The sequence below is a fragment of the Thunnus albacares genome, chromosome 8, assembly GCF_914725855.1.
Source record: "Thunnus albacares chromosome 8, fThuAlb1.1, whole genome shotgun sequence".
Lineage (NCBI taxonomy): Eukaryota > Metazoa > Chordata > Actinopteri > Scombriformes > Scombridae > Thunnus > Thunnus albacares.
In genome coordinates, this window is record NC_058113.1 from 6,948,373 (window position 1) to 6,963,564 (window position 15,192).

The 15,192-nt window shown below is 40.9% G+C and overlaps 1 protein-coding gene across 10 annotated transcripts in view; it reads right to left on the bottom strand.

The window, feature by feature from the left end:
- rims2a (regulating synaptic membrane exocytosis 2a) overlaps positions 1 to 15,192 on the bottom strand; it is a 149,747-nt gene that overhangs the window by 30,761 nt on the left and 103,794 nt on the right. For 9 of the 10 annotated variants that reach the window (XM_044359014.1, XM_044359011.1, XM_044359015.1 and 6 more), the window contains 3 exons: positions 14,041 to 14,226; positions 12,415 to 12,521; positions 905 to 1,005 (listed from right to left, as the gene is read on the bottom strand). In XM_044359014.1, coding sequence (XP_044214949.1) covers positions 905 to 1,005; positions 12,415 to 12,521; positions 14,041 to 14,226 — 394 coding nt within the window. The remainder of the gene's footprint in view (positions 1 to 904; positions 1,006 to 12,414; positions 12,522 to 14,040; positions 14,227 to 15,192) is intronic. The other variant, XM_044359018.1, reaches the window with a different exon arrangement.

The window sequence follows — 15,192 nt, forward strand, 5'->3', positions numbered from 1 at the left end:
GGAAAGAGACTGGTTGTCTTGTACGGTGTCACCCGGACTGCGGTGAGACACCAGACACCCGCCGAGATCTGTAAACATGTTCAGGATCTTTCCAGAACAGAGTAGTAAACACTTGACTCTGCACACACTCACTGTCACATTCCTCGAATTTATAACCAGAGGCTCAGAGGGTCAGTTCACCCAAATGACAAAAAGAAAACACATTATCTCACTTACCTGTAGTTGTATCTAACCACGCAGATACTTTTGGTCATATGTATGTATATATATATATATATATATGTATATGTATATTTATTTGCACCTATTAAAGCACTGAAGAATGAAACAATGTCCCAGTTAGTCAAGATAATCCACAAAACTTTCTGTGAATATTTATTATTATTATTATTATTCTCAATATTTTCTACCTCCAGTTGAAACTATTTCTCGACAAAAACAGCAAAGTCTGTGAAATCTCTTGAGTACTGGGACATTGTTTCTGGAATGGCATGTTGCTGCTATTTTCAGAAATAAACATGTCACAGCAAAACTATCTGCATGGCTTCATACCACTCGGGGTAAGCAGAGATGCATTTCGCTTGTGTGATTTGGCTGAACTTTATCCTTTAAGAAACCTCAAACTCAGTGTTTTCCAAACTTTACACTGCATGAGAGTGTTTTCCTGTTTTGGTATGTCAGTGTGACTATGTCTGTGTGTGTACATGTACACTGTGCAAACATGAATGCACACGAGCGCTATGATGTTGATGTGTGCATGTGTACATGCATGACCGCTTGCAAAGTGTACCATACGGCCTATGCACAGTGCAACCATGCAAACAGTGTACTGTAAATGCATGTTTTTTTTCCCTGTGAATCTGGTGGACAGAAGCATACACACATATCTGGACACGTTTTCTACCTTGTGGTAGTCCTGCTCCAGCCTGGAGTCGGAGCCGGTTCCCTGCTTGTACTTGTTCATCTTCATTTTCATCTGCCTGGTCCTCTCCTCCATGTCCAAACCTGAGCACAGAGAGAGGAGACTGTCAGATGGTGGCTGATAACTGTGTAGAAGGCCTGATGGAGGGACATACGGTTATGGTGAGAGACAAGCTTCTGCTGAGCTATGAGCCATGAGCCATGACAAGGACAGATCTAATGAGAAAAAGCTGAATGGTCGGCTGTATTAACAAAGGAACAAACACGCAAACAAACAAAAAATGCGGACAACAAATTTAACAGCTCTATTTATAACCAGCTGTCATGATCCCAGGCTTATTTATCTTTATAGAAAAAAATCGACCAAAATGTTCTTTTTTTTGTAATTAAATGAATAATATTTAAATAACGCAGTTTACTGACCCCTACTAGAAAGTCTTGCAGCTTTGAATGCTACGCCAAATTACTACAGTAAACAAATGTTCTACCTCCAACAATGCTTCACAATTATGTCGGGACACATTTTGCATTAGATTCTAGATAAATGCCAATCCATTGATGGAAAAATGAAATTTCGGAATGAACCAGCGCATCGCTGTCGACTCAAAGTGAAAAGCTTTTCTCATTTCAGTTCTTTATAAAATCACATCACATCATCCTGGTTGCCAAAGTAATGTCCTCTTAAATTCAATTTAAGCACTGTGCTTTGTTTCACATTGTTGCAAGCGCAATATGCACTACACAAACATCACCCCATAATCAATACACAAGCTTAACCCTGTACCTGTGGAGGTAATAGTGCCACTGCATAAGAACTATACACGTTTTATATCAACAGAAAAGAAAAGAAAAGACCAAAATTATATCTGACAACAAATACTCTCTGCTGGAACTGCTACACGTGTTCTTTTGCAAAAACAATCCTCCACTGCTACCAAATTAGGACTTCCTGCTGTACCTGAATTTCCATTCTCTGCAATTGCTCTGTCTCTACTTTTGTGTTGTATGATGGCAATGATAAAGTGAAGGTGAATACACGAGTGCCATGCGCACATTCAGTATGCCTACAGCTTCACATACACACACGCACACAAACGAAGAAAAGCAATACAAGCTGAGAGCAAATGAATGAGAGCAAAAGTGAGGCAAAGTGACTTTCTCTCATTAGAATTAAGTTGATTCTCTGTCGCTCTTAGATAATAATTGCTGTAACTACACTGGTTAAGTAACATCTGACAGCCTACACACTTAAGTTAAACATCTGTGACTGTCTTTCAATTACAATTAAATTATCATGTAAGAAGCCTTCAGTAAACTGTGTCAAACCATATCAGCTAACATCTGTTTGCATAAAACTTTTGATTGTGTTAATCAACTACAACTACTAAAGTTATGCTGATTTTGAAGATATCGTGTGGTCAGAAAGTATTACAGCAGTATTCATTATATTGACTCTCTCCTCCTGCACGTTGGATTTGAAATAAACAATGACTCTGAGGTTAGAGTGCCAACTTTCAGCTATGATTTGGGGGGCTGCACATCCACATCAGGTGAATAGTGTAGGAATTAGGGAACAGAAAGTAATTGGGTACGTTAACATACAGTTAACTGGCTGAAGGCAATGACCCGCTGACATCAGCAGAATCTTCCCTGATGATGCTCTGCCTGGTCTGTGCTGTAGCAAACTTCACTTTTTGCTTGTTTCAGAGATTTTTGTCAACAGTCTGGTCTTCAACAAGGGAATTTAAGTGAATATTTCACTGACCATTAAAAACACCCTAATTGCCTTGTCTGTATGTGATATAGAGGTGGAACTTACAAATCACTTTGCTGATTTAAATAATTTTGTTCACATCAGCTCAAAGATTTATAGTCACTGGCTCTAAGCTCGGCAATCGCATCAGCGTCCAAATGCATTTCAGTAAGGACATGGGTGAGCTGCTATATCAGCGTTCATAAGGTTGTGACGTCTGGTGCTGATTCTGACTTTCTTCAGTTCAGTGATAAGTTCAGTCTGTTGCAAGTTCAAAGTGTTACATTCAGTTTAGTTGAAAATGAGGTCGATTCAAGCACTGTTAATAAAGTTAATAGCTCAGCTGAGCTGACAACAGTCACCAGTGAGACGAGCTTCACTACTAAAATGTAATGTTGTCAGTGACAACATGATGATTCAGAATAGTCAGTTCAGTTTGAGGATTTGGTGTTAAACATTTGTTCGTACATGTACCGGATACATTTATACGCATTTACTATTCTGTTGTACTAAAATTGGTGGACTATCCATGAAATGGACCAAAGTCAGCACTTAAACTTAATGGTCATTGTTTCAATTTAGAGGCAAATGGGCTGAAGTAGAGCTAGTGAAAAACTTATCATTGTTCATTTCTGACTGCATTGTATCTTTTTCCAAATCTCTAATGTACCAGACTCTAAATTACTGTATATTCACTTTAATAATATTCAAAAATACTCATTTTTATGATACATATTTTGCCTGTTCCCACAAACTTTAATAGCATACAGGATAAAGCCAATTTGAGGAAGTGATGACAGTCTGTGTCCACAGAGAAAGAAATCCAAATAAGGTTTTGTTGTCACTTACAGTACATGACAGTAAGTTGTTTTTTTAGATGGAAAAAGTGTCTCAGATCAAGATTTGCAACAAAGAACCACACTGGCGTGACCATGACCGTATTTCTATGAACTGTGAGCCCACACAGTCTGTCTGCAGCAAAATAAAAGATGACAGAGAAGCCGGAAGTGTCATCTACAGAACAATTAAGAGTGCAAACGGCACAAGAAAATGGAGGCGAGCGTAGCAGAAAAAGAAAAGACGACTGAGATGAGGGAAGGTGGGTGGGAAGGGCAAGCCAGGAAGACGTACAGGGTGAATAAAAGTAGAAGAAGAAGAGGAAGCAGAATTTAGAAAAGGAGGAAGATGAAGAAGAAGAAAGGACAGACCTGAGTTCGTCCAACTTGGTGAGTCCGTGTCTTCTGGGATCACATCACAGAATGGACAGACACAGACAGAGGAGAGGAAGATGGATGTGAGAGGATGCACGAAGGGTAAGGGGGGGACGGAGGAGGAGAGGAAGGACGGAGGGAGGGCGACGTCATCATCGTAATCACCGAATAAGCCAGGTTTGGAGGGTCAGTGTGAAGAGGAAGAGGATGGAGGGTTGGGAGGGAGGGGGGGGGGGGGGGGGGGGGGAGGGACACAACACGACAACAATACGACACGACAATGACAAAACAACGTACAACAAGCACAGAACACACAAACAAAATCATAGAGTTCACCAAGAACACGCAAACTTCACCATGGGCACAGTGAGAAGTCAAAATAGAGCAGGAGGGTGCGAGGCCGGGAGAGGCTGAGGTAGAGGCTGAGAGTTTAGTTATTACAGATTAGAAAGAAGGGAGGGTTGGGAAGGTGAGGTTCTGTGCTTTAAAGGAAAAAGAGCTGAAACTGTAAAGAGATGTTAATGTACCGAACCGGATAGAAACCCGAGACCTATGAATGTAGGTGGGGAAAGAGGAAGGGGGAGGGGGGTAAAAGGAGAAGTGGATGTCACTTGAGTCTGCGTGGGGCAACTGTGGGGAGACAGCCTGGAAAAATAACAAAAAGAAAAGAAAAAAAAAAAACAAAACACAAAACAACACAAACTGAAAGCACAGAGCAACGAGCACACAAAAGAGAGAGCCGGCTACCTCATAGAGTTTCAGCAGAAAATTGACAAAAATACCGACATACCAAGAGTAGGGTGCACATTCAAATGCATACGTACACACACTGAGGCGTCAGTGTCTTTCTGAAAGAAGGTTATGCAACAGCGATATCGACTGCTTGCTTTCAGGCATCTCTTTTGCTGCAGATTACATATTTTCCTCTCCTTCATATTATTCATGCCCTTCCTTCCTTCCGCTCAGCCTGCTGAGACCCTGAAATATTCTGAGGAAGATTTTGTTTCCCTTTTTTTTTCTACAAAGAAGAACTGTGCCATAATTTCTCTATCAGCAACCGAGACACATCCATGTATGTTTTGATCTTGTGTAAGCAAGCGCTCCTGGACCCACATGACCCATGTCCAGTTCAGATCCAGGGTTCAACATCAGGGTTAGTATGTAATCAGTGATGTCTGTGACCCCTCCTCAGAGTCACGCTGCCCATTTTGTTATTCCTGTTCTGAAATCCTCCTGTCTTATCTTCTTCCTCCACTCTGAACCTGACGAAACCAACAGTGACAGTCAGGAGGGCGAAAAGTAGCCCACTCAGATCATACTTAATTTTCATACCCTCTTACAGAGAATTTGCATTTAGCTCAATTAGTACTCCATTAGGATGAATAATGAAGTGTCACATGAATAAAAAGACAATGTGAGACATCTGCCTCACCAGCTTTCATCTCTTTGTGGCAGCTAACATCACCTCATTAGAGAGTCAAATGATAATCAAGAGAGCAAGTGATTTTTTTCCCTTACTTCAGCAGCATCATGTAGGTCATCAGGATAAGAGAGTGATATATTAAGACGGAGACTGGAGCAAAAAACCAGAACAAGTTAGCGTGGAAAAGTCTCCTGTGGTCTGTGGGTTAATACTGTATGGTATTAACATGCCGTATTTAAACCAACCGTCTCTGAATGACAAATTGTTCCAAGACTACAGACCCAACACTACAACAGCAGAGTTTACACAATATGGAGGTATATTTTCACCACAACAGTAAATGCCAGTATGAGTGGTGGTCACTAAGGCTTGAAGAACCAGAAGAAAAGCTTAATTACATGATACTGAATTATGGAAAACTGTGATTTATTAAAACAGGTTGCCTCAACACTACAGATGTCAATCTTAAAATAAACTATCAGGAAGGTACAACATATAGGAACTATATGCTGTCATCACATTAGTGCTTTAAGCTAAATGCTAAAGTCAGCTTGATAACATGCTCGCTATTATAATGCTACCATGCTCATGTTTAGCAGGTAATGTTTATGTTCACAATCTTAATTGCTGGTTTTGGTGTGTGTGTTCGTTGTGGATCATAGAATAAATGAATACCATGAGGAATAGGTGAGCAGTAAGTGTGGTGAGGGTTGCGATTAAAACTCTGTCCTTCCTATACAATCACTGTTGCGGAGCCTCTGACCGGCCCTGAGACAGCTCCCAGTGTGAAAGTAACATGACTGTGGTCAAGCTGGAAAAGAGGATTAAACTCAGTCAGCCTTTCGGGGATAAATATAGGTTGAAAAAATATGCAGACAAAGGAAAATGGACACAGAGACAGGAGGGGGGAAGTAGAGAGCAATAGAGAGCTGGGGAGTTTAAACAGACCAGAACAAAGGTGGGACTGATGAAGTGAGAGAGACTGACTGATGACCAAGCTTGCTGAGGGTTCATTATAGCTTGAATCTCAGGCAGAGGGAGTCAGAGATTTTACAGCCATGTCTGAAGTGCATGCTCGAGCCACTTAGCCGTGTTAACCCACAACACCAGACTACACTTTACACATAACTCAATAATAAACCAATGTATTAGAGAAAAACTATGTGGATGGTGAAGAGTCAAAGCTTTTATAGTCACTGTGTCATGGTAACCAAGTAAATATGATTGACAGGCTATGATTGAGGTGACCCAGTATTTATTCTTATGCAAGAGACATTGCAACACATAACTGTTTGTGCTGTTTTTCTTAAAGGTGCAGTGTGTAGAATTTAGTGGCATATTCAGTTGGTTGCAATCTGCAACCTCACTGCTAGATGCCACTAAATCCTACACACTGCACCTTTAAATGTGATTTAGTTATGTTACCCTCTAAAATAACTTCAAAAGTCATCATAGCTAATCAAATCCTGTGGGCATAAAATATCAGCAAGTAACATAACAGGTAAACATAAATGAGATTTAATTTAAAGTGAGGTGAAAATGTGTTTCCATGGAAGTTCAATTAGCCAAACACAGCACTGTGGTGCCATTGCCTTAGTAACACATTTCATGTCTTTCTGCAATACTGTATATAAAAGGAGGACAGCATCTCGTCAAACCTCACTTGTTGCTAACATGGAAGTGCTAAAACACTAAAAAAATAAGCACCTTTTGTTTAGGGTAATGAAATTTGCAATACTTTAAAAACTTAAAATGGACATATTATGCTCATTTCCAGCTGTATATTTTTATTCTGACACTCCACTAGAGTAGCTTTGCATGATTCATAGTTCAAAAAAACTCCTTATTTATCTTATACTGGCCCTTTATGCAGCTTCTCAGTTTAGCCTCTGTCTCTAACAGGCAGTATTAGCTCCTGTCTCTTCAAGGCCCCCTTCCTGATGAGCCCACTCTATTCTGATTGGCCAGCTTTCCGGAAGCCTGCCAAGGGGCAGCCGTATCAGAGTTGTGTTAAGTTACTGCTGATGAGAACCCAACATTTCCTGCTTTACTGCTTCATATTAAAATGTTTTAAATGACTAAATAATGTGTTCCTAACCAAATTAGCAGAGCTTTGTTAGCAGTACTGTTGTTGACACAACAAGATATGGAGATATTTGGAGCTCTTTTGTTCAGCGGATCAGTTAGAAATAATGCAGGGAGGAATAGTACAAGCAGAAACAGCCACAGTGATGATGGTAAACAACTTATTTTACTTTGCTGTGTAATGGAAAAACACTCACAGCCTGCCAGCTCACCTCAAGTCATGGCTTGGCGAAACTAACCCAAAAACAATGGAAAACGCCATAATGTTAGTGGAGCGCAGCAGTGAATCTGCACGCTGTACGCAGAGCAGATGACCATCTAAAGATATCTGTCACAAGTTGATGTCAGCTTGGGCTAAAAGTAGAAAAAAAAGCTGGAAACCTAGCATTCAGAGCAGTCTGAAGCTGGTGCTTTTTGCTCATAGGGATTACTTCTACATACATTTACCTAAGTATTTGACACTTTGGCCATGTTTAATGTGAACATCCGACATTGCGACATTATATATATGACCGAAATACGGAAAATCATAATAGGTCTCCTTTAACCAAAATGCATTTTCAAACTCGAAGGGAGATTGTTTATGATGAGCTATCTGAGATTGGAGAGTCTACAGAAACATCAGCTCCATGCTGCACAGCAAAACCACACAAATGGGGAAGAGACGCCATCCAGAGGCTGACCTGGGCAACATCATATTAAACATCAGATTAAATCATTCTGCTGCCACATATAAAATATACAAAGCAAGCTCTCCTTATGCTTTATCTCATTTTTTTTAACATCTAGTTTATATTGTATATCATCCAGGTCTGACTTTGATGAAGTTGTAATCCAGCTGCTAAAGAGTCCACACAAATTGTGAAGAACAGAGTCAAAAAAATCTCCAAGGATGTGTCACTTTGGTAGAATATTGTTTTGATTTTGAATGTTCTATTTGAGATCATGAATACAAACAATTGGACATTTTTTGTAGCTTTAAAGTAAATACGGTTCATATGAAGAATTTCACTCTCACTTTGAAAATGTGGTAATGACCCCAAGAAGTTATCTAAGATGTAACTTATGAAAGCTGTTGTCCAATATCTTAATAATTCTTAATTTTCTTATTTATTGTTCTTGGATTTACAAAGTCTAACACTCTATCAAAGTGACATATGTATTTTAAAGAGGCAGACATCCACACGCAGACCAACCAACCAACCTGCATCAGTGAGGGAGGGGTGTGTCCCTCCATCAGACAGAGAGCCATTCACCCCTCGCTGCTGGTCCTCCCATGTCACTTCTACAGCAAGACACACACACACACACACATACACACATTCATACACATACAGTACACAACACACATGGGTTTACACACAACAGAAATCTGAGGGATGTTGGATTATCAAGGGAACTATATGTTAGATCCATTGCAAAATGTGGTGCAAATCTACTTTTAATTCTTAGTTTACATTGCCTACATGGTGTATGTACTGTGTAATGAAAATAGAAAAGATTGGCAAAGATTGGTAAGAGAGAAAAAGACCTCTTTGCTACTTCAGCACTGAAATCATGGACAGCTCCCTCATCAAATATTATGAACTTTGCTCCATCTGCTGGCCAACAGAGGTAACAGCCTCTCAGATTCTAAAAATTAAGAAATTACACTCTGCAGTACCTTTACCTTTAGTGGAGTGAAATTCACAGAATTCATCAAACACTGTACTTAATTATTTGTTCTTTGTGCTAAACACTGTCCTCAAAAATTAGATTACCTGAGATGCAATAATTTATCTCATGACAGTTTTTGGTAGAAAGAATTTTCCTAAACATGAGTTACTGTATGTATGACTGAGACTGCCATCTTTATGGGAGGGTGTGTGTGCATGTGTGTGTGTGTGTTCAATAATCCATGTCTAATTAAAATGATTGGCAATTTCACAATGGAAATGGAGAGCTCTGTCTTTGTGAGGTGGAGCTGAGCAGAATTAATTTCTATTAAAGTAGAGGGCAGATTAGGGCTTTGAACTAGAGAAGGACAGAGCAGCAGAGATCACAACGACAGCACTCTGTACATATTACCATCAGCTCAAGCTACATACAGTACAACTCTCTAATTTGATCACTCCAAATCAACTCAACAGGAATGAACCACACTCGGTATATATGAAATGTGGACAAAGGGAAGTTTGAAATAGAGAACTATATAAATGTGCGACGGCAAATAAGAAGGCAGAGTCACTCAGAGTAGCTAAGTATCAGTTGCTAGTGAATGTCACACATGAAAAACTTGCATTGACCGAGAAAGCCCACACAGCAAAGTCACACCATCACGCTATTCAGAGGACTTGCCTTTCCTCCCATTTACCGGTGGGCCTTGTGGTTTTTCCTCGCAGTCTGCTGCTAGTAGAGGGACAGATGGAGGCTCATAAAGTGATTGAACTCTCATATCTACTGTACTGTTAGTCACAATAGTATGGCAACCCATACTGTATGCACTCATACCCAAACGAACACAGATCTGCACACAAACACACAGTTATCCCAATAGCTGACAGTGAAATACTAGTCTGCATATAAAAGCTACTGCACAAAAACATTGTGAACTTTTGCCTAATTATACAGTACAATGTGTGGTTTCATTTCTTTGCTGTGCACCTTCCTACAGCAGCAACTGGCCTGCAGAAAATCACTCAGAACACAATGATTATAGATTATTTCAAATACAGAACATGGTTTTTTAAAGAGCTAAAATGAATCTCCAGTGATTCAGTCGGCACTACGCTATGACAGTGTTGAGTAATAGTGCCACACAGTCAAAGGACAGAAGCATGCCATATAAACAGATGGGAAAGTAGGAAGTGGAAACTGTGGGGAACTCCAGTTTCTGCCAACAGTCTGGTTGTTCATTCAAGCCTGTGGATGAATGTACTGTACATCAACACCTACTGTACACTACTCTCATCCAAGAAAACAAGAGAAGATCCTAACTCCTGAACAGAGCTGGTAATTGAACGTAGTATTATTACTGTGTATATATATATAAATTAGTTTTAATTGTTAATGTTTTTTCTAAAAAAATAAAACAAAAAAGGAATCAAACAGCATCATATTTCAAGAAAATGGGGAAAAAAAACACATTTCCTTGGGACAGGTTGTTTCTGTAGAGATAAACACACCTGGGCGACCATTGTGAGGTTCAGGTGCCCCAAGCTCCTCTCCTGTTCCCTCTTAGGAGTTGCCACACATAAACAGATAACACACAAGACAATTAGGTACTGTAAGTGCAAATATGAGGTAGCAGTTAACTTCGAAGCACAGCAGCAAGACAAAACAAATAGCAGTCCAGCTCCTCTCTGTAACCAGCAAGGGGCAATAAAATGGATCCAGTCCATAAAAAAGCTACATACACACACACACACGAACATACTCACACACATTTGCATTACATAAGCTGAGTGCAATACGGCTCTGTGGGAGCTACAGCACAAGGTCAGATCAATACCTCCCCCCACTGCCCACACATTGCCACTGTCCCAAAAGGTATGGTAGAGAGGGAGAGAGAGAGAGAGAAAGAGACACAAACACAAAGAAAGGAAGGAGAAGAAAAAGAAGGAGAAGAGATAGAGCGAGAGAGAGAGAGAGAAGTGGGTGAGGACAGACTGCCTTACAAGGAAAAACAGCAGAACGAGAGATTAGGTCAGGAATAAAGAGGAAAAGGGGGAAAAGGTGATACGAAGAAGTGACGGAGAGGTCTAGACAGTGAGAATTTCAAGAGTGATAAAAAGATGGCACAGATACAGAAGAGAGGCGGGATTGTGAGAGCAAAGGAGTGAGGAGAGAGAGTAAGGCTGGTTGGAGGCTGTACAGAAGACAGGGAAAGCCCTCATGGACTCTGACAGTGATGAAAGAGTTCTGCGAGTGCTTTGACAAGTTCTCAAGAACTGCCTGAGATTTTCCCCTTCTCTCTATCTTTGTCCCAGTCATTCCCTCAAATCACTGCAAAGCTACTGCAATCTTTGTTGTTCACAGCGTCTGATTCAAAGAAACAAGTGAAATGATCGTCGCTTTCATCACGGCTCTTCTTACAGTACAAATCACAAGTCACTACAACAACATATAACATTTGTCATAGGAGTGCTGAGGAACCAAAATGACTTCAAATGTCTCTTTGTAGTTGTGAAGATGTGGAAAGTTCAAACTATTGTGCCTTAATCATTGTTCAAAGCCTGGAGTTTATCCATTTTAGCTTTTAAGTATCTCAGCAGTCCAAATATTTAAAATAAATCAACAATTGCCAGACAAATAATGAAAATATCTAGAGTATAACTCAAGACATAGGAGCAGGGAGGCTACATTTGGACACGACACTGGTACAATCAATAGCAGGATCCAGACAGGCCTACAGGTAAGTACAACAGGATGGCACAGGACATCTCAACTGTACGTTTAACACAGCTGCAACAGAGGGGGAGGTTCAAGGAGCACAGAGTAAGCTTAGCCTCCAGGGAACACAGCCACCCGCCATTGCAGACAGGGTTTTGGCCTTCAGAGTAAGGTGCAGCTCAACCAGCACTCCCAGTCTGAAAGACTAAACCCGTACATTCAGGTACAGACCTTCACAAGGCTCTGTTCCTTCGTCTCCATCTTCTGAGAGAGAAATGGAAAAGGAACCGAATAGAGATGTTATGGATGGAAGGCAAAAGTGAACACCAATGAAATATAGAACAAAGAGAAATCCTTGCATATACTGTATGGTGCGATTTATATCATACAATTTAAGACACCACCAACAAATAATAATCCTTTCTTTCACAGTCAGAAGTGAAGAGTGAGAGTCAGCAACTGCTGGGAAACCAAAGCTCTTTCTAAGCCCCAATCAGTTGGGCCACCAAATAAAAACTACATCATCCTAAGATACTAAACACAACCACAGTACCACACTGATAAAAACATGTCCTCGCTCAGTAGGTATGTCTACATAATACTGACATTAACACTGGAATACAAATAAAAGAACAAACAAGGTGACTTACTTCTGTCCTTCCCCGTCGGTGGAAGCTGTGGGAGTTGTCGACCTCGTCTGCTGGACATTGGGGTACTGGTAGGGCTGGTCTGGACTGATCCGCTACGAGGATGCGCCCTATATGACAAAAAGTTGTGGACACTGGGGTGAGACACAAGTTAGAGGTGATGGTGGATGCAGGGCCTGGCCATGTTGCACCCACATCACAATGTGAGAAAACTAAAGTAATTTCTTTTGATTGCAGACATCTACTGAGTGAGTAAAATAAAAAGTAAAGCAAACTACTATGATGGGAGAGTAATACACTATTGAATCTATTTATCTAGGATCAGTTATTAATTTAGTAAATATGTAAGCATTTGTTTTGATGAGAGTCACTGTCAGGCTCAACGGGAGGTAGTCAGTGACGGCACAACTGAGAGGTAATTGTAAACCTCACAATGTGTGTTTTATCTCCAAATATAAAACCAATGCACACAGCAATGATGTTTGGCACATGGCATGGGAGTGGAGGGACACATCAACTGTTGGGAGCTGAGCTGCAATAAAAGATGCCAGGTGTGAATCGCATGTACAGTCGACTCATCAAGCTGCAAGAAGAAAAGAGTTCAATGCAGAAACGGCAGACCAGTGCGACCATGCGTTCAGACTGTCCCCAAAAGGCTTGAACTCAAAACAAAATAGGAACAAAACAGAATGCCATCACAGGATAAACAGCATCAGTTGATGTTAGTAATGAAATCAAAGGAAAATGTCGGCCCATCACTGCTATACTCACGCAAGCGTATGAGCAGTGTGTTCCAAATTAAAACGTGTCAGCACACTATCTACGGTGTCAGGGTTGTCGTGCCTGAGACATATGTAAAGAAAATACAGCACCGGTGCTTTTGGGGACAAAACATAAAGTGGCTAGGTGAGTGGGGTGAGGTGAGGTGAGGCAGGGGAGCGGGGTGTTGGGAAGGTGGGGGAGGAGGGTGTGGGGGGGTGTGGGTGGTTGTGATGTGGTTTTTCTGGTTCATTCTGTGAGTTAGTCAGGGTCGGGGTGGGTGGGAGCTCATGGGACGGGGTCTGTATTGGCTGAGTTCTACAAAAGTTTTAGTTAGGCAAACGTTTAGCGGAGGTGGAGCTGCTCTGGGGGCAGGAATAATCTTACTAGCTGATTTGAACCACAATGGGTGAGTCAAAGAACCGAGTAGCTGCAGACTGCTAGCTTGGCAGAGAAGAAATGTGCTTAAAATACGAGTGAGAATAGAAATTACAATTACTTTTTGATTCATGTATTACTAAGACTACCTACTATAGCTTATCAAATTAGCCTAGTATTAGGTTATTTGGGTAAGTTGTGTAGCTGCCTGGTAGCTAGGCTCACCAACTCACCAACCTAAATACTATAAATTGAAGACCTCTGTATGTCTAAATTCCCAGTTAGCAGCATAGTATTAGCTTTAATGTATTCACTGGGCAGAATAATATATCAGAAAAACTATGGTTCTTTGGTCTACCTATTGGTATTTTAACCAAATGTTTAAGTTATTTCTCCCTCCAGAGCAGCTTTGCCTCAGGGAAACGATTGTCGAACTAAAACCCCAGTCTGCTACTGTGTTAAGCTGGTTAGCGTCTCCGATCTGGGTCACACCTCGTCAAGGCAGGTGAGGGGGGGGCAGACCTCCCAGATGGCAGAGACGGCATGGACCTCATGAGCGAAGAGTCGTGGGGGCGTTCAGTGGAGCGCGAGCGGGACGTGGGGCGCTCTATAGTGGGCCGCTGGTCTGCAGAGCGGGACCTGCTGTGATACTCGTGTCTATCCATGGCTCCGTGGTTCCTACAGAGGTTATTGAGAGATAGGCAGGCACTCAGTGGGGCCCCACAGGGCAGGGACAGTATGCTGGCAGGGAGGACAGTATGGAGGGCAAAGAAAGTTGTTGCACTCTCAAAACTCCTCCAAGGTGCACGTGTTTGAGGACCACACCTGTGTTTTTGCTTGTTTTAAGCCATTTACTCCATAGTTTACATTATTACCGACCTTTTCCAAAGCATATCATAGTTCTCAAGATTTCTGAACATGTTTTCCCACCTTCAAATACTGTATATTATGAGAATTAACTTGAAACTTGCTCACAGTAGGTAATCAAAGTGAACATCATGTATGCTTTACATTTGTGTTGTAATGTGGGTGTAGATTTTTTCTCTATCTGCACTTGAACTTGCACTATCACAATATGATAATGTTTGGAATAATTAATTAATAATAATAATAATGGACTACCGAATTAAAGCAAGTGTGTCCATGTGTTGATTTTCATCCTGCATTAAAATGAATGTCTGGAAAGTAGGAAAAACAAATGACACAATATAAACACTGTAATATACTTTGGAAACTGGTCGCCAGTAATGTCAGACATACGTGATTTGAAGAAAATGGACTAAAGCATACAAACATACAGATACGGTCCTTTAAAGTGAATGACAAAATGAGATATTTCAGCAACTCCAAGAGAACAATAGCCAACACTTTAATGTGAAAAGTTTTCAGCTGTACAGAGTTGCATGTACAGCTGACAATCAGCTTCATTCCATGAAATCTAAAATGCTCAATGGCCACTGAAGTCGGCATTTTGGATTTTATGAAACGTACATATGGTTTAACCTACACGCAATTCTTTACAGTTGGGTTTTTAACACTACAGCCTCGTCTATGATTCTCCATGAGGAGCTGAAATACTTCATTTTAAAAGGTGGGCAGTATGGACAGAGGGCTAGGTGGCTCTGTGTGGTTTATGGTCCTTAT